Source organism: Streptopelia decaocto, assembly GCF_964273445.1.
Source record: "Streptopelia decaocto genome assembly, chromosome: Z".
NCBI lineage: Eukaryota > Metazoa > Chordata > Aves > Columbiformes > Columbidae > Streptopelia > Streptopelia decaocto.
In genome coordinates, this window is record NC_138657.1 from 17,925,713 (window position 1) to 17,944,395 (window position 18,683).

The 18,683-nt window shown below is 42.8% G+C and overlaps 2 protein-coding genes across 3 annotated transcripts in view; one reads left to right on the forward strand and one right to left on the reverse strand.

Annotated features, from left to right (window-relative positions):
- The first annotated feature begins 312 nt into the window (after positions 1-312).
- LOC309451487 (pre-mRNA-splicing factor ISY1 homolog) lies at positions 313-1,343 on the forward strand. Its single transcript, XM_082075176.1, has one exon. The coding sequence runs from the start codon at positions 341-343 to the stop codon at positions 1,184-1,186; it is 846 nt and encodes a 281-aa protein (XP_081931302.1). The 5' UTR covers positions 313-340; the 3' UTR covers positions 1,187-1,343.
- A 7,961-nt stretch (positions 1,344-9,304) lies between these two features.
- Positions 9,305-18,683, reverse strand: part of ADAMTSL1 (ADAMTS like 1) — a 197,409-nt gene continuing 188,030 nt past the window's right edge. For both annotated transcript variants that reach the window (XM_082074285.1, XM_082074284.1), the window contains exons 26-29: positions 17,511-17,718; positions 14,887-14,996; positions 13,674-13,894; positions 9,305-11,979 (exon numbers count right to left, since the gene is read on the reverse strand). In XM_082074285.1, the coding sequence (XP_081930411.1) occupies positions 11,873-11,979; positions 13,674-13,894; positions 14,887-14,996; positions 17,511-17,718 (646 nt within the window). In that variant the 3' untranslated portion in view covers positions 9,305-11,872. The remainder of the gene's footprint in view (positions 11,980-13,673; positions 13,895-14,886; positions 14,997-17,510; positions 17,719-18,683) is intronic.

Below are 18,683 nucleotides of genomic sequence, written 5' to 3' on the forward strand. Positions count from 1 at the left end.
CTGCCCAGGTGCAGGACTCTACACTTGCCCTTGTTAAATTTCATTAGGTTATTCCCCGCCCAACTCTCCAGCCTGTCCAGGTCCCGCTGGATGGCAGCACAGCCCTCCGGCGTGTCAGCCACTCCTCCCAGCTTGGTGTCATCAGCAAACTTGCTGATAGTACACTCAATTCCCTCGTCCAAATTGTTAATGAATATATTGAATAATATTGGCCCCAGCACTGACCCCTGAGGCACTCCACTAGATACTGGCCTCCAACTAGACTCCGCACCATTGACTACCACTCTCTGGCTTCTCTCCCTAAGCCAGTTTTGGCGGGGCTGCGGAGCACGGTGTCGCCATGGCTCGGAACGCGGAGAAGGCCATGACGGCCTTGGCAAGATTTCGGCAAGCTCAGCTCGAGGAAGGAAAAGTTAAGGAGCGAAGACCTTTCCTTGCCTCGGAGTGCAACGAATTGCCTAAAGCTGAGAAATGGAGGCGGCAGATCATTGGGGAGATTTCCAAAAAAGTGGCACAGATTCAAAATGCTGGATTGGGTGAATTCAGAATTCGGGACCTGAATGATGAAATAAACAAACTTCTGAGGGAGAAAGGACACTGGGAATTCAGAATAAAGGAGCTGGGGGGTCCAGATTATGCTCGGATTGGACCGAAAATGTTAGACCATGAAGGGAAAGAAGTTCCAGGAAACAGGGGGTACAAGTATTTTGGAGCTGCAAAGGATTTACCAGGAGTTAGAGAACTTTTTGAAAAGGAACCCCTCCCACCGCCTCGGAAAACGCGAGCTGAGCTTATGAAAGACATCGATGCGGAATATTATGGCTACAGGGATGAGGAGGATGGGATTCTGGAGCCGCTGGAACAAGAATATGAAAAGAAACTTCTAGCAGAAGCAGTGGAAAAATGGAAAATGGAGAGAGAAGCACGTCTTGCAAGAGGCGAGGAAGACGAGGAGGAGGAAGTAAATATCTATGCTGTCAATGACGATGAGTCTGATGAGGAAGGCGGCAAGGAAAAAGAAGGTGAAGAAGGCCAACAGAAATTTATTGCACATGTTCCAGTGCCGTCTCAACAGGAGATCGAGGAAGCTCTTGTACGGAGAAAGAAGATGGAGCTTCTTCAGAAGTATGCCAGTGAAACCCTCATGGCACAGAGCGAGGAAGCAAAAACCCTTTTAGGATTGTAACATGGCACCAGTATGTCCTGGGTTTTATATGACCTGTCCTAAAGCAGCAGGCTCGTGTGTTCTGGTAGCAATCACTTTTAGCTCTGAAAGTCCCGTTGGATGTTAAGAGTAAACCGATGAAGTTGCAGTGTGTTCTGCAGAAAGAAAACCACCGCTTTGGTTTGGTTTGGTTTATCCCTGGGGAGTCTGTTCCAGTGCTCCACCACCTTATGGGTGAAGAACCTTTTCCCAGTGTCCAGCCTGAACCTCCCCTGGCACATCTTCCTGCCATTCCCTTGGGTTCTGTCACTGGTCACCAGAGAGAAGAGCTCAGCACCTGGCCCTCCTCGTCCCGCTGTGAGGAAGCTGTAGCCGTGATGAGGTCTCCTCTCAGTCTCGTCTTCTCCAGGCTGAACAAACCAAGTGACTTAAGCTGCTCCTCACACAGCTCCAAACCCTTCAGCAACTTCATAGTCCTCTTTTTGACAATCTCCAGTAGCTTAATAGGTTTTTCATAATGTGGTGCCCAGTAGTAGCAGCGTTAAGGTCCATTTACTTAATTTTCCTGAACCAGTGCACAAAAAAGCTGCACAGTTACCAACTTAGGTGCAGGAGGTCATTGCAGAAGGAAACCTGTGGCTCAGGTAGCCCAGACTTGGTTTGGATGGAACTGCTGTGGAGGTGCAGCCCTCCTCACAGAATCACAGAATCACAGAATCAACTGGGTTGGAAAAGACCTCAGAGATCATCGAGTCCAACCCTTGGTCCAACTCTAGTCCGTTTATTAGATCATGGCACTAAGTGCCATGTCCAATCTCAGTTTAAAAACCTCCAGGGACGGCGAGTCCACCACCTCCCTGGGCAGGCCATTCCAATGCCTGACCACTCTCTCTGTAAAGAATTTCTTTCTAATATCCAGCCTAAATTAGTTGTCCTCCCCAAATTAGTTGTTTAAAGCCTCCTAATTTAGTGTTGCCCTGAAGCCTTTTTGTGCTGCGTGACCTCTCTTGGAGGAATGGTTTGTTTAACCCTGTCTCTGTCAATCTCCTCTTCTCCTCTCAAGGGCTGATCAGAGGGTGAGACTGTCCACTACATGGACAGGGCTGCGCTTCTGCTGCTCCCAGCCTCCCATACAGGCAGCAGTCATCCCTTTGCTCTGTGACACAGTTAAACTAAAGCAACATCTTCCCAGCCTGTGGTTTGTTTTTGATTAAAATGGGCATTGTAATTAGAAAATCAGCATAAGAGAAAATAATTATTTGTGGGAGAATTGAAGTGTTTATCACACTAAATGGAAATGGGCTCCACTGAAGTACACAGGATTTGGTTACTGTTTTCACACAGAATAAATTTATGGATAAAGATGAACAGAAGTTAATCTTACCTTATGTTTGTGCTAATTAAATTTAACTTTTTCTTAGAGTGGTCAGAATCTCAGAAATAAGGAGGTGCAGGCACAAGCTAGAAGCTCTTGTTTTTGGAGTTACATACAGGAAGAGGAGGAAAATGAAAGTATACCTGTGTGCGAGGCAGAACTAGATGCTAGTGCTAGCTGAACTAGCACTTGCTCAGAAACCTCTCAGATGCTCTATAGTGATCTTGCCTGTTTGGTGGGACAATGATGAGTGAAAAAAAGACTACCTGCCTTTGGCCCAGTTTCCAGTGCTGGGAGTAGCCTTGAGGAGCTCACAAAGCTTGCACTCATGATGCCGCACTTCTCACTCAGTGAACAAATGGGTGCAAATGGGTTACAGCTGTAACCAATCTCCTGTTTCATTCACTGTATTTTTGAAGGATGGATAATGGCATGAATACTAAAACACTGGCCTAAGTACAAAGGCTACTATTGAAAAGGGTTTCAAAAGCCAAAATGCAAGGATGAAATCAAGGGGCTTTGTCCTTGGCAGGGTTGAGAAAGGCATCCAGGGCTTTTATACTGTGAAGCATGCGAAAAAGAACAAGGAAAATCGTGCTAAACAATAGTAGATGAAAACTGTCACTGTCAGGGCAGGTTCCTGCACTCGTATCAATTACTGTAATCATTGCGAATAGATGTCAGCTGTGGACATGAACAGTCTCCTCTATGTACGCTGCAGGGACTCTTTGTGGGGATAGATTCTTCCTGTGTCCCTGAAAACAGAAGAGGAAACTCATCAACACTACTGATCTCCAGGGCAAAGCACAATCTGTTAGGCAAGATATAAGCATGAAAGCTGAACTAAGGAGACATGCCCAAACTAAATTTTAGAAGGGCAGCAGCTTCCCAGAAGGTCCTGAATGTCTGCTTAGCCAGGAGGACTGTGGTTCCTACCCATGGAAAGGCTGAGCAAAAATACTTGATTCGCCTGTCCTCAGTCAGAAACAAAATAAAACAGCCACAAAAGAAACTAAGTTGTCTGGAATAATGGGGGAGATGATAACCAACCATTTCAGTTTTGACTTGCATGATACCAAGTCTTTCAATCACCTGTGCCTGCAAGGACTGCAAACCCCCGTGTCTCATTTGTGCAGCAGACAGCAATTCCATCTGGAGAAGATTCAAAGTTGGTTATAGGTGAGAGATCAAGAAAAATCAGTAAGTTATATGCTTATGGTCCCAAAATATGAACAGGCAGCAAATTTGTGAAAAGTTTACCACTTCAAACTCTAAAAAGGGCTTCACCCAATGCAATAGACTGCTAGAGAGATCAAATTGTCAGCACCTCACGTGTTTCAGAGCTATGAATGAGGTGTTGAAAGATAAGTGGTATACTTCAGAAAGGACCAGGGACATTCATATCACAGAGGAAAGCAGTATTGATCCTGGGTGTGGTACTTTGGAGACAGCTGAACTTAACGTATGAAAGAGCAAACCCTTTGTTTGCAAGAAAAAGAACGAACTTTGCTGGTGCATGGATAGGGTCTCCCTGAGGGACCCACGTCATCTTAGTTGGAAAACAACTTTTGGGCAGAGAGAGAACTGTGCTCTTGATTCGCTGGGATGGGAAACTGCCATAACAAATTTTCTGAGCAAAGTTTGCTTTTGGCTGATCCTGTTACAAACCTCTTTTCCCCCTACTGCTCTAGTGTCTTTCTCTGCCTCTTTCCCACACTGGAAGCAGTAGTTTGATGGTTTGTGCCTCTCTAATTGCTTTTGTGTGGAAATACTGCTGTGGGGCAACTTGACTTTCACTTCCCCTTCTGGCTACACCTCTGTCCCACAGATGTTTTAGGCCACGTTCATCAGGGAACGAATAAGGTAGCTCTTAAAGAGGCAATGGTTGTGTTTGGCTCTATATTTTCTGTTTCCACCAGTTCACTAGCACTGTGCTGGCTGATGCAGTGACCTGTCCCCAGACAGGCAAGAGGGCTCCTGCAGCACTGCCAAGTGCCCTCACATGGGCCTGAGGTTGCTGCTTTGCTGGGCAAGCAGCCCCCTGCTCTGCTTTGTTCTCTGCTAAAAAAGAAAAGTGCCTATGGGATCCTCCCTGCACAGCTGGATTTGATTTGCTGTGATTTGTATGTAGTGGGTTAACAGTGAGATTTTTCCTTTTTTTTTTGTTTTTTTTTTTTGAGTAATAAAATCACTAGGTTGTATGCTATTAGTTGAAAACTGACTCCATCAGTGTTTCAGTAGGTGAAGTGTTTTAACAAGCATCCACTAACCTCATGGGGTGTTTATTTAAACCAAGAATTTATGCTTTTTTTTTTAAAAAAAGAAAGCATCATGTTGAAACGGGCTGCGGGAAGTCTCCATGTAGCCCAAAACAAATTACTGCTCAGACCAGCCATTAAGCACTTTCTTAAGATAAAAGAAACGTGTCCCGTCTCCTCACTTGGAGAGCAAGCTGTTCATGGCCTGTCTGGTGTGATCTTTCTGGTTCACATTTTATTCTTGTGCCTTGCCACCAGCCCTAGGGAGTTTGTAACTGAAGTAGGTGCAAACCTCATGTGAGACCTAGAAGCTGCCAACTACTTTATAGTATTAAAGAGTGTAGTAGTAGGGAGTGGTTTCCTGTGCCCATGTCATCCTAAGCATGTGTGGATAACTATATGCTTACTGTGCAATCATTCACATCCTGCTGCTACTTAAGCAAACAGTATTTATATGCAGACAGAGTTCTACCTTCTGGTGTCCCCTTCCCTTTTAGCCACATAAAAACTGCATACTTTTATTTATATCTACACAAATATAAAACTTTTCTTTGCAAAGGTCTTAAAGGCTTAGGCAACACTCCTGTTTTTCCTTTCATTCCCTCTCCTAAGAGGTAAGCAGTATGTTACCAGGAAGAAGAGAGAGTGGCAAGCTGAGCAAGCAGCATACTGTTTTACTCATTGTTTCGGCTTATGAACCCCAGTTATCAGAGTTTCATAAACTATATCCCTTGCTCAAGCCAGCTGAGTTTCTTCCCTGCTCCATGCTGGTTGCAGAGCACTTGACCGACCTGCAGGGAGGCGCCTTCTGCCTGGGCCCTGCTCAGCTGGTGCCTCAGCCCATGGAGTCCTGCCTGCTGTGCTGCAACCCTCCTACAGCCTCAGGGACTTAGACAAGTACCTGGTCTTTCAGCTGGTGCTGAGGAAGTTTGTGTCTCTGGGCAAGAGTGAAGGTGCCCTGTGAGAAAAGAGTGCTGCCTCTGGTGAAGGATGAGCATTCTGTTGTACCAGGGTTGCTTTTGTTGTGTGAGCCTAGAGATGTTGCTGCAGTAGCTTCACCCACAGGCTGTGCAGAGGAATCTGGCCTTTAGAAACATGGTGCCCATCTTTCGCCAAAGCCATTTGTCTTGCTGACAGAGCCAGCCTTTTTGAAGGGAGTGTGGAAGAGCATGGTAAGATGGAGTCTCTCTTTGAAAAGAAGCAATGTTTAGCAATTAAATTTAGTAATTAAATCGGCTGTCAGGGTCAAAGACCTACAGAGCTCTTTGGAGCTAGGTAAGCAAGTGAGCAGGGGAGGAGTGACTCAGGGTTCTTGTCGCCAGCACAGTGAGATACCAAGGAGAATGGGTGTGTGATGGGTGACACAGTGCTGCATCGCTCCTTCACACCTGCCACACTTCATGGACAACCATGTGCAACTCAAAGCAGCCTGAGGCAGTGTAAACTGCACATGGTCCGGATAGACATGGACCCAGAGAGAGGCATTAAAGGCACTCCCATACAACCCCCTTTCTTTGTGAAGTAAGCATGTGCAGATCTCCCAGCGTGTGTGCTGATCAGTCACAGTGTCAAAGGCAGGCACCAGTGTGAAGGGCAAAGCACGTCCAGTGGTCTTCCTGCATTAAAGGCAAAAAAACCCCAAACCACGGTCAGCTACTTTCTATGTGGGTAACAGGGTGTATGCCTTGCCCTCAGTTACTCTAGTTCTTACAAACAGATTTTTCTTCATCATAGGGTTTTTTAAATTTTTGTTTGTTTGTTTGTTGTTTATTGGTCAGATGTCGTTTCTTTCTGTGCTAACCTTGAATCTCCCTTCATATAGCCTTCCATATATGAGTATGAGCTGGCATACAAACTCAGATCAGTGAAGATCCTGTTTTAAATATATTTCATGAGCTACTTTAGGATGTTTATTTTTTCATTTGAAAAAAACTCTTACAGATAAACACTGCTGTGATACTTCTCTAATCCTAAGGCACTTGTGTACTCTCAGCCCTGCTGCCTCAGCCACGCAAAATGCATTTGATGGCTCAGTAGAGGCTGTTCCAGGTTTTGAAATCATTCTGGCAAAAAAGGACTGCAGTCTGTGATTCCATGGACTTGCTAGTTTCAGTCTTCATTGGTGATCACTGAAGGAAAGATGAGGCTCAGCACCATATTTGCTTCTCAGAGAGACGGAGAAAAAAAACATACTGTTGTGCTCCTGTCTTCGCATATGAAGTTGAGAATGGGAGCAAGTAAATTCTATCTTAGTGAAAAGGAGGGAAAGGCAGAGGAGGCTAGAAATAAGTATTGTAATGAGAAGAGGAGATGCTGAGACGTGGCTTTCCCCCTTATAAATCTGGATAAATAACATCTGGGTTGCATATTACTGAAATGCCTTAGTGAGAACTTTACATAAAAATTTTATTAAAATGACTATGTATGTGACTACATTTTAGATTTTATTCTTATTGACTGGAGAGGAGATGGATGGAGATGAAGAAAAGCAGCGTAGGTGAAAATGATGATTAGCCAATATGCTTTTAATGTGTAAAACCAGTGGAAAAAAGGATGTGTGATTGTCCCCTCAGTATTTTGCAAACTAAAGTATTTTACATATTCTTTAGTTTAGTTTCCACAAAAAAAAAGCTGAGTGTGACTGTTAATATATAACACTACTGATAAATATACATATGCCTTTAAACAAGAGGATGAAGGGAATGTTTAAATCTATGATTCCCAAACTGTGGTCTGCAGCTAATATGCAGAGCCATAGTTGGCATTAGCAATTTTGAGCTTCCCATCTGTATGCACTAATTGTCTGTGAGAAAATCTGACATCATACAAAACTGTTTGAAAACTTCTGTGTTCAAAATTATATAATAAAATGAATGAAGTTAATTCATTCAATTCCTAGGTGAAATGATCAGTGTCTCTGACAGCTGCTGTTAAGAACTTATGCAGGCCTTTAAGATAAGCTTTTGGTTTGCCTTTTTGTACAACTAGAGCTGTTAGCTTATGCTGATACAGAATAATCAGGTTTATTTATGTATCAGTGTACCAAATAGATAGTAAGGTCATCATTAGCTTCTTGTTTGACAGGGTCATTTGAAGAGAAGGTCATGACCGTGGTCATATAGCAGGAAAAAAACTTCCAGCTTAATGGTTACTTTGGAAAGCTCTGCCTGTGGCTTCTATGGTTTAAAGAGCATGTATGCAGACATACATGCCTGGAGTGGTTTAGTTGTGCTTGCCTTGCCACATAACAAGGGGCAGGAGTAGGTCTCCCATGGGGAACCTTTCAGCACTGCATTTTTCTGCTTGTTGCAGAACTGTTTTTCTTCCTTGAGGAAAATCAGAAAGGAGAACAAAACTGGAAGCTTGCTTTGAAGGTTTTGAAGCCTTTTTGACTTGACTGGTAACTAGAGCCATATGCATAAAAAAAGCATAATTGTTCTCTTGAGAGCGTAAGCCGGTCTGCTGTTTGTTTTACATCAACACCAGCTTCCTTACTTGTTTTACTCAAAATGAATGACCGAATTCCCATTGCCTTCAGTACTGTTGTTTGGATGTCTTTGGCTTGGATCTCTGTGTGTGTTTATGTATATGTATATGTATATGTATATGTATATGTAGATGTAGATGTAGATGTAGATGTAGATGTAGATGTAGATGTAGATGTAGATGTAGATGTAGATATGTAGATGTAGATGTAGATATGTAGATGTAGATGTAGATGTAGATGTATACGTGAGGTGTTATTTACCTGCATTGTAAATGTATAGAAAGCATATGCAGGAACATCATACTTGGGAAACTGTCAGTAAATCAGAGCAAAATCACTGTTCCCTTTTAAAAGAGACATTGTATCGTTTGTTTGAAAAAGGCAACAGCAGAACCAGCTTAGTTCTTGAAACCTGATTTTGTCTTTGTTAAGAGAAAATGCTTTTGTTTTATTTTATTTTTTTTCTTCTTTCCTCTCCCCTCCATAATTCTGACCATTACCAGGATTCCTTCTATCTATACTCTTGGTGCTTCAAGGAGTTGCAAGCTCCACTACTAAAGGCAGCAGTGACCTTGTCACTGACCTATAAGGAAAGACTGAAGTAACAGGGGTTGCTTCATGCCATAGGTTGCTGAGGAGAGTTACAAGATGTATTTAAGCATTGCTGCATAGAAAAAGAGGAGTATACTTTTACTGATTTCCATGATCCTAGGACCAGCAATGATGGCTTTATAGTTGTGCAAGAGCAATAGAGGCAAGATATCAGTGAAAAAGAATAAAGCAAGGCAAATGAAGAATTACAATAAATCTCCATTCAGGATGCAGAATCTTAATGGCTGAAGACTTTTAAAAACAAGTTACTGCATACTCTTTCCCCAGGGTAGGTAGATCATGTACTTTGTGTAAGAGCTCTGTGCAGATATCATAATACGGAATAAGGACAGGCCACTTCAAAAGCTTCTCTACTTTGTTTGGATTTTGTTTTTAAGATTAATAAACAACACGTCAGACAGCAGTAGTTAAATAAGTAACCTGCATTACCTGTACAAAAAGTTATATAAATACAAGTTTCCTATTTTCCTTTTAGAGAAGGAATGCATCCTTTCATAAAATATCCAGCAATATTTATCTTACTGAGATGCTGTCAAGTCACAATTCAGAGGATAGACATGTGAAATTAAATCTACACTGTGCAGAGACAAGACAGTGGACCCTCCAGATTTGATCCTTTGTGTTTTTTCGAAGCACAGTCACACAGCTGCCATTCAACATGTGATCATATGAATATGTTTTGTTATTAAACAAATGAAAATACTTCCCCGTACTGCTTTTTGTTAACTACTGTACTAGAAATATCCACCACATTGTCATCATCATCATCATCGTTATTATTATTAAGGAATTGTCCTTCATTCCATGCATAACTATCATTTCACAAGTTAAGAACGTCATCCCTCCCTCGTGTCATAGTTAATAAGGCATTCTGTGCACAGTGAAGCAGATCCCCAATTAAATGCAAGTGCTATTAAAATTAAGAGAAATACACTATTACCATTGATTTTAGAGGAACAAAATTCTGGGGAGATTTAAAAAAAAAACCAAAATAGTTTTATCTGGACAAAATCATGTACAATTATTAATATTGCACTTTTTATACAAGAAATCCTAATAAATATACAGAAAAGATATACATTTACATACATAGAAAGACATTCTTCTTTTTTTTAAATAAGAAGTTACACTGATGCTTAGGAACACTATTTCTTGAAGACCCATTTGTAGTAAGAGTGTTCACTGCCAGATGTGTTTTGAAGTAACACAAAGCAAGTCAGTTTAATGTCATAAACCTGGCACTGACCTCAAAAGTGGACTCCCAGTTTTGCTGAACAATCCACACATCATGGAATCTGTAACACAGCAGTATTTGAACAGCATTTCATTAACGTACCACAAGTCACTCCCAGTGGGGGGTGATGGGAGAGGCACAGACAATCCTTTAATTTAGAGATGGTCTTGAACCAAAGCCTCAGATCCAGGTAGGTCTTGTTTAAAGATTCATGATGCTCAAACACTCTACTTTGCAGATTTCCTCTAATTTTAGGGCCATTGTCTGAGCAGAGCAGAGAGTGCTCAGGAACTAAAAGGATGAAGCACTTTACTGGCTGAATAACCACTGCAACTGGCCAGGGGGAAAGACTCACAGACAGCTTGCAAAGTCATTTTGTGGGTGTGGTGTTTAACCCTTACTTTTCAGACAGTATCTTCAAGGTGTTACGCATGGGCTTAAAAATGTGCTGCTTTATAGCACCTGTTTTGTTGTGGGAGGCTGCTGGAGAGGGGTGGGTTTGTTAAAATTATTGGCAATAGTCCTCTGAGACTGACGCTGAATCCATTCTGTTTATACTGAGAAGGAATAACCACAAGAAATCAGAATATAGCTATTCTCTACTACTTGTCCATAAGGCTTGTTTGCCCGGAGAAAGACATTTCACATTAGCAGGATAGGAAAACCTACTTTCTCAAGTTCCTTTGCAAAAATCCCAGGTCTGAAAGCACCTGAACCCTGGGAAGTAGTACTCCTCTCTTTTCCAAGTAAGCATTAATAGGATGCAGTATATGAAGTAGTTCCTGTTACTACAGACTATCGCTGTCTTTCCTGTCTGTGCTCTCTACAGGACAGTGTTTGCAGGTTTGTACTGCAGTCTGTCAATAGCAGATCATACTTTCTCTCCTTCTTCTGGATAATAATTAACATGATCACCTCACCTCTGTGATGAAGGCAACTCTCCTATCCCCAGTCCTTACTCACAATTACAGCCTGGGAACACTTCCAGGTGTGTGTTAGGTTCACTTACATTACACACCATTGTCCAACTTCCCTAGACACCTGATCCTCAAAGATCGCAAGGATTTCTCACTGAAATAATTTGAAGGCCTGTTGTGAGAAAGAGAGAGAGGTTTACAAAGGAAAAAATTAATCCAATCTTGGATGTAAAAAATAGGTTTATAAAGTGAAATCATATGCTTATATTCTCAAAGCAGTGTAAGATAGATGAAGTATCTTCATACCGCAGAGCAGAATGTTTAGTTTAGTTTTTTTTTTCTTCTAGTGTCCTGTGACCTTCCAAGCTGTCTGATTATTCATTTAATATTGTGGTGGTCCAATGTGATGCTAGGTTTTTACTCTGATCCACTTCCCTATCCGTTGGTGTATCCCCTGGCACTTACATGCTTTATGGGGCAGCTCCACTCCTCACAGGCCCACTTCTGGTTGCACGCAGGGGGCTCAGTGACATTTTGTGGTCTACCCTCATCCCTCATGACCATGTTTTGCTGCATTCTGTCTCCCAGATTCTTAGAGGGAAAACTTGTCAAGTCCCTTTACAACAATGATTTGGTAAAAGGTGGTGGTTTTTTTGTTTTTTTTTTTTTTTTACTTTTTTCTTCCTCCCCACCCCCCTGCCAAGGGAAATAAATAAATAAAATGAAAAACAATTCCATTCCATTTATATTTTCTGCAAAGTCCTCGCCTCAGTAGAAGCAAAGGCTGAGATCCCCTTGTTCCTCCATTTCCTTTGCTTTTGTCTTCAAGCTTTTCCACAAGTTCCACAGCAGCGTGACTTGAACTGGGTGAGCTGGCAGAGTTTGAGCTGCTTAACTTTCTCGCAGTACCTCGTGGTGTCTCTGCACTCCACTGCCAAAGAGAAAACAAAAGGAGACATGGTGATGAACCAATGAAAGGATTTCTTACCTTAGTACATTTCCTGGGGTGGCCAAGACGGGGACCAAGACAGATTTGTGTTGGGAAGTCTCACTGTGAGCATGAGCTTGACATGCTGCAGAGACTGAGCAGGGACTTCAGGCAGCCAAAGGCTCAATGGAGAAAGCATAAGCCAGTTTTTGCTTTCAGAGCCTGAGGACAGGGTTTCTGAGGCTCCTTCAGCACTCTGTCACTTTGTCAGCTACCTGTATTTTAGGGAGGCTCTAGGAGTTTCATAACAGTTGTTAAACCAAAGATGAAATAGTAAATAAAACTGAAAACTTATTTTAAACAGAGTAATTCAAAGGCACTTTGGCCAACCTTTTGCATTTGAAGAGAGAGCATGTGGGAACACCACCCCATCTGACTGGGTGTTGTGCTTTTTACATGTGTGTTGCGCTTTTTACATGTGTGTTGCAGAACACATCTCAGGGTGATGTTAAGTCACTTTTTGAACTCCCTTAGGACCTAGGTCCTGATAACATTTGGACAGTTTTAAAGGCCTGCAGCCTCCTGCTTTTGAGTGCCAGATTAGAAAACTGTCCCGTATCCCTGCGAGATCTTGGCTGTGTTGTTGTCTGAGGAACTCCCAGTTGCCATGCTAAGGCTGGAAAGGGGATCATCACAGAGGAGTTGTACAGCCCTCTCTAGTAATGTCTGTGCCAAATAACTCCACTATTGTATAGAAGCAGGATATTTCTGTACAGCAGGAAGAGGCTAGAGCGACAAAAGGTCTTGCATTGTACCTGTATGCAATCTCAGCCCTTCCACTTCCATTAAGGCACCCCAAACTCAGCTCATGGGGTCAAACCTAGGGAGTCCTATTTGCCTCTACTTAGAGTGTCACAGGTGGCACAGCTGTAGGCAAGCACACACAGGTTCTGCTGCTGCTTCTGTGATGATTGCACAGCAACTGTCTTATATGCTACAGGGTTGGAACTGACTGCCAAAATCAGCACAAGAAGTGGGAGCTAGGGCAGAGGAAAATAGAGTGATTTAAACTTGTGCTGGCTGATTGGCTGGTGTTTCCCAAGTGGACATTGCTGCGGTGGGGCATTATTTTCAGAGAGGCAGCATAATCAGGTGGCTGGTTTTGGGGTGTGTTTCTATTTATTTATTTATTTATTTATTTAGTTATATATGTATGTATGTATGTATGTATGTATGTATGTATTTATTAATTTTTAAAACCCATTTGTGCTTTTCTAGTCCTTTATCAGGCCCAATTAGTTGCTCTTCACCTGAAAGCAAGCAGCCTCCACTGCAGGAATTCCTATCATCCACCTACCCACTGGATTTAGACTTATTGTATTTTAACTATAGCCAGCAGTCTGCGATGTGTTTTACATTCTCTGTGTACCATTAACAGAAAGTTAAGGCTGCAACAGCCGTTTCACTTGCTATTAGCAAGGGGATACAATCGTGGCGCTATCATTATCACCCACAAGTCACCATGGGTGCTGCTGCCCCTGGGGTGCTGAGTTTTGGACACCACAATTTGTACATGTTCTGGCTGGAGGTTCCCCAGGATGCCTAGTTGCAAAGTCCAGTGCTGCATTTCTGAGAAGCTGCTCTGCCTCCCATCCTCCTCCAACACCGCGCTGCCCCCTCTCCTCTCAGCCACGTACTGTTCTCACAGGGGGTGATGTTGCAGCGCTGCCAGTTCGCTGGTCGTGGCCTCCAGGAGCAATGATGCTCCATCACGGGCTTGTTGGTGCGGACGTGCACGCAGTCCACGCGCCGGGACTGGAAGCCATAGTTTCCACAGGTAGCTGTGCAGACGGTCCACAGGCTGACCCTCCAGTGCACGCCACAGATGTCGGTCCAGCAGTTCTGGGTGCTCAAAGGCCTGTAGGCAAGAGAGAGGGAGGAGTGACCCATCACCATGCTGCCCAGGGAGCAAGTGCATGCTGCTTCTGGTGTCATGCAAGCTCTGGGGACAGCAAGCCTTGCATATTCCAAATGTCACTTGCTCAGAGCACCATATGGGTCAGGTCTTCAAGGGGTGCAAATGGGGATAACGGTGGTGCACTGAAAGGCAATTTGTAACTACATTAAAGGAACAGACCCTCAGTGGGCACACGCTGGTATAGCACCACTGGAGCAAAATAACCGTACGAACGTTTTGAGGATTTGGCTGAAATGTCCTCTCCATGAAGTGCCAAACCAGAGGTCCACAGGAAAGATGCAATCAGTGAAATGGCAACCAGTAAGACCCAGAAGAGCTTTGTATCTTTTTCACAGCTTTACAGCCAGTGGGATGAAACAAAACTGGTTCTCTGAAATCTTCCTTTACCCTTCAGCACAATGTCGCTGAAGATGCATAGGCACACTTAGTTTCCAGCTGTTTGTCACACAGATAATGAAAATACATGAGTAGGAGCCAAACAGCCAATTATATTCATTTTCAGTCAGGATCAGGAATGATTTACATACCTAAGTTTCAGATAAATTAAATATGTCTTTATAATGTTGACAGTCAAATTTATCTGCAGGAAAACGAAAGATGTGGAGTCCCCTTTTTCCTCAGTTAGAGCTTGTGCTTAAGAGAGAAGGAGACTGGAAGCTTAAGAAGAGGTAGCACAGCCTTTCACTCAGGATGTGGCATGCCTAGAAGACTTTTCAGTTGTTGGCCAACTAGTATTTTTTTCTGGGACTCATAGGAGCAAATAGTGAAGCCTGGGCTTTAGCCTGCTGAGATTTGTGCCACGTTAGTGTATGGGTTAGAGTATGACCTCTTGGTTACATAAGGGAGACCCAAAAATTGTTGGTGAAGTCACTAGCCCATTCAACATCTCCGGAAAGTGTAGTGGTTTCAGATGTAAGAGATTTCTGTCCTACCTTGGTAAGGCACTGCATTGATCAGATGACACAGAAGTTCCATCTTTGGTCTGGCAAAATATCTGCCTGTGCTGTACAGCTAGTCGTGGTCCAATGCAAGGCCCATTACACTGTGAACAGAGGAAAATCACTTAAGCGAGGTAAAAGGCAAGATGTGTTCTCCTTTTGTAAGACTGATGGTGAAATAAAGTCCATGCTGCTGTGCAGTGACTGTTGAGCTTTCGAGCAATTCTTGCTGCTCTGCAGGCTTTGGAGCCTTAGTGCACAGTCATGTTCTGCCCTACCTCATTCTCCTCCAGCAACATTAAAACTGCATTTGTATATCTGCTCTGTAGATTCATTACCTCTCCTCCTCAATAGTTCAGTCTTACATACATCTGTTAGTGCACACAAAATGCTCTCATGTCATTAGCAAAGAGCCATGATCCATACAAGAAATCTCAATACATTCCTTTTTGTATTATAACAATTTATGAGCAAGCAGTTGATAACCAAAATCGCATTGAATCAGGTGCATATTGCACTCCAGTTAATTTAAAAGCATTGCAGGACAATAAACAAAGGCAGCAAACATTACAAACAGCAGATCTGCAAACTTGCTCCAATACTGAGGTTATCCTAGTCTACTCAAGCTTATTAATCATGTGCTTCCTCTTTAACTCTTCTAATCCTCTCCAACTAAATAATAATTAGCTATAGGCATGAAGCATGTATTAGTGTTCCTTTAAAATTACATCAGCTTTCAAGAAACAGTTTGTTTTTCTATGTATCTGGAAATTATATTCAAGAACACACTAAGGGTTGGAGAAAGGGATCTTAGTGTGAAGGAGGAACTTTTGCCAGGAGAGGGCTACTGACTGATCCCTCTGCCCACTCCATGCCCCCCATCAGTAGGAGACCTATTTCATACAACCATGCACTCCTCACATAACGGTCCTGTCCCACTGCAACGTCTTCCTCCCTGATAACTGAGAGAGAGAAGCAGTTTCCTGTTCCTTCTCCTGAGAGAAGATGGGTTTCCCGTTGCTCCCAGTCAACCTCCTCGCTGAGCAAGGTGGGTAGAAACACCATTCTCTAAAGTACGTGCAGCTGTTCTGTGATATCTGCAGGGCCTAGTAGTTCTCATCACCAGAAAGCCTGTCTCAATAGTTTAAAAACACTATGGGATTACATAGTGAAGATTGAAATACCATTAAAATTAAATGAAGAAAAGGAATTCATTCTAGAGGTGGGAGTAGAGTAGGTAGTCTCCTTATTTTCTCTGTGAGTTGGGAAAGTTGGTCACTACACCTGGGCAAGAAGGACCTTATGCCCCATGATACTACCCAGAAGGTCGTTGATCTACCGAGCCACTGAGCCAGTGATATGTTCCTAACTGTAATTAGACAACAGACTGAGCTGCATAGAGTCATGTGGAACTTGATTTTTTTTGAAGCTAGGTAGAAGAAATATTACATTATAATACACAGAGGTTAGGTCTAACAAATTAATTCAGACCTCTTTGACTGTTTCAGCTGAGTATGTCATGGTAAACAATATAGACCATAATGATCTGCAAAATAAGGATGAGATAACTGGCTTTTTGCTACTATAATCCAGTCCTTACTTGGAATTCCACAGCAAGTGAAAATTTGCTTCTTTGTTATGAAAGGATAATTCCAAGCTTTACTCATAGGTCTAATACAATACCTCAATCACCTTTCATGAGAAGGTTCCAAAATACACAGGAAAGAGGTAAATTGTTTTCAAGCAGCGAAGAATAACAAATCCTAGTAGCTGAAGACACTTTTTACTGCCAACATCATAAAAAACCATGATGCAGTGCAATGTATTGTGCATCTTACCTAAAGCAAATGCAGAATACTTTTGGTTATTAATAACAAACTGTCATATTACTCTAACCTCTAATGCAATTGAGTAGCATTTGCCATTGTTTTCAAACTGACCTACTGTAGACTAATTAGAAAAGGAGGCAAAATATTTCATGACAGCTTACTATATGTCAAGACTGGATAATTATTTTCTGCCTCACTTCTATACCTTTACCTGACTCATCATTTCAACTAGATGTATGACTACTTTGGCTTTTTTTTCAAACTGCTTTTTCTTTTACCCTTTGAAAATCGTTATTTCACCAAACTGATGTTAAAGTAGTATTGATAACTGGCTTTGACCTCTAGCAAAATCAGCTTCTATGTTTTTAACCCTGTTTCTCATTCACCCGAGCATGATCCATCCCTGTGTGAATCACCCATCTGGAGATCTTTGGGCTAAAATCTGTGAGTTTCTATCCCTAAATCTGGACTGTAGTGGACTCATCACCCTTCACATATGGTTCAGTCAAGCTGGAGTGGGGAGAAAAGGGAAGAAAGCACATAGCAATGTTTGGTTCCAGATTATAATTGATTAACAAGTGTCTTTTCAGGAAATCCCATAGATTGCAGAAAGACAAAGACAAAAGTCTAGTGTGGATTTCCACAACAAAGCAACCTAATTCTCAACACTTGGTATTTATGGAATGAAGCTTTTTAACATCTGATCTTTGTAAGAAGCTACACTTTTAATCACTTTTTTTTCTAGCCCACAGCATGAAGCTGTCCTTGGATTGCTGGCTTGTTCCTTACCTGGCCCCAAGAAGAGGCCACCCACTCAACACAGGGCTGCCTGTTACAGTTCTGTGTGTCCACAGGGCGCTTGGACACCTGGGTACAAGCCTCGTTTGACATTGGGACAGAGCTGCCTGTCGCTGTTAGGCGCTGACATGTCACTCGCCGTGTCTGGATGCCTCCTCCACAGCTCCGTGTGCAGGGAGACCACGATGTTACCATCCATCTGTGAGAGAAAGGCAAAAAGGTCAGGGAGCAGATATGTGCCACCATCTGCAGGGTCATTGGTGTCAACAGGTCTTTATGTGTTGGAGCAAAGAAAGATAACAATGGCTTGGTTAATTTATGGTGAGATCGTATAAAGTGCTGAGTTCCTCAGCCTCTCATAGTGGTAACTGAAAACTGCTCAGAGAATAAAAACTGAGAAAAGAGTACATTTTAAATTTAATTATCTTTCTCAAGGCTCTTTGGGCCCCGAATTCATTTTCTGGCCCTTAAGGCTGTTTTTAAAGGCTTAGTAAATATTTCTAGCCCAGGCACAGTGGTCAGGCATGGCTACTTTTACACCACTGTGTCACAGAGGCCTCTGTGACAGGCTACAGTCAGAATGCCAGCAATGATCAGCCCATTTACGCCCCTTAGTAAGGAAAACTATCTCCATAAAGATGCTGGAGTAGCTCACAGGCCACTTAAAACCTGCTGCTGACAGAAGAGCCTGCTGGGTCCTGGTGGTGTCTGCCTGCTCTGTTATGCCCTTGGCAGCTGGGATGATCCAGAAAAGCCTGAAGGTTGCTCAGAGACGGGGCTGGTGCATAGTCAGCCCAGGAACAAAGGACACCTTTCTTTTTCTTGAGCTCAGACCACGCATTCACCAGCTGAGACTGTGGCTCTGAACTCCTACATGCTGGTCTGCCAGTCTATCTATTAAGAACCCTATAACAACACAAAAAAATGGTCCAGGTCCAAACCCTTACCAAGATGTACAATACATTTTGTCTCTTTAGGAATCATTATGTGAAACACTTGTACAGTTGGGTTTGGGAAGGAGGTAGGTTGGAACAGGAAGGATGCGACTGATTACTAGTTTCCTGAAGACTTATGGTCATGTAAGAAGTTTTCTTCATTAAGTATCAGGATACTCAGCAGGACTGGTGTGTTACTGGGAGGAAAACAATGCCTATTGTGTTCCTC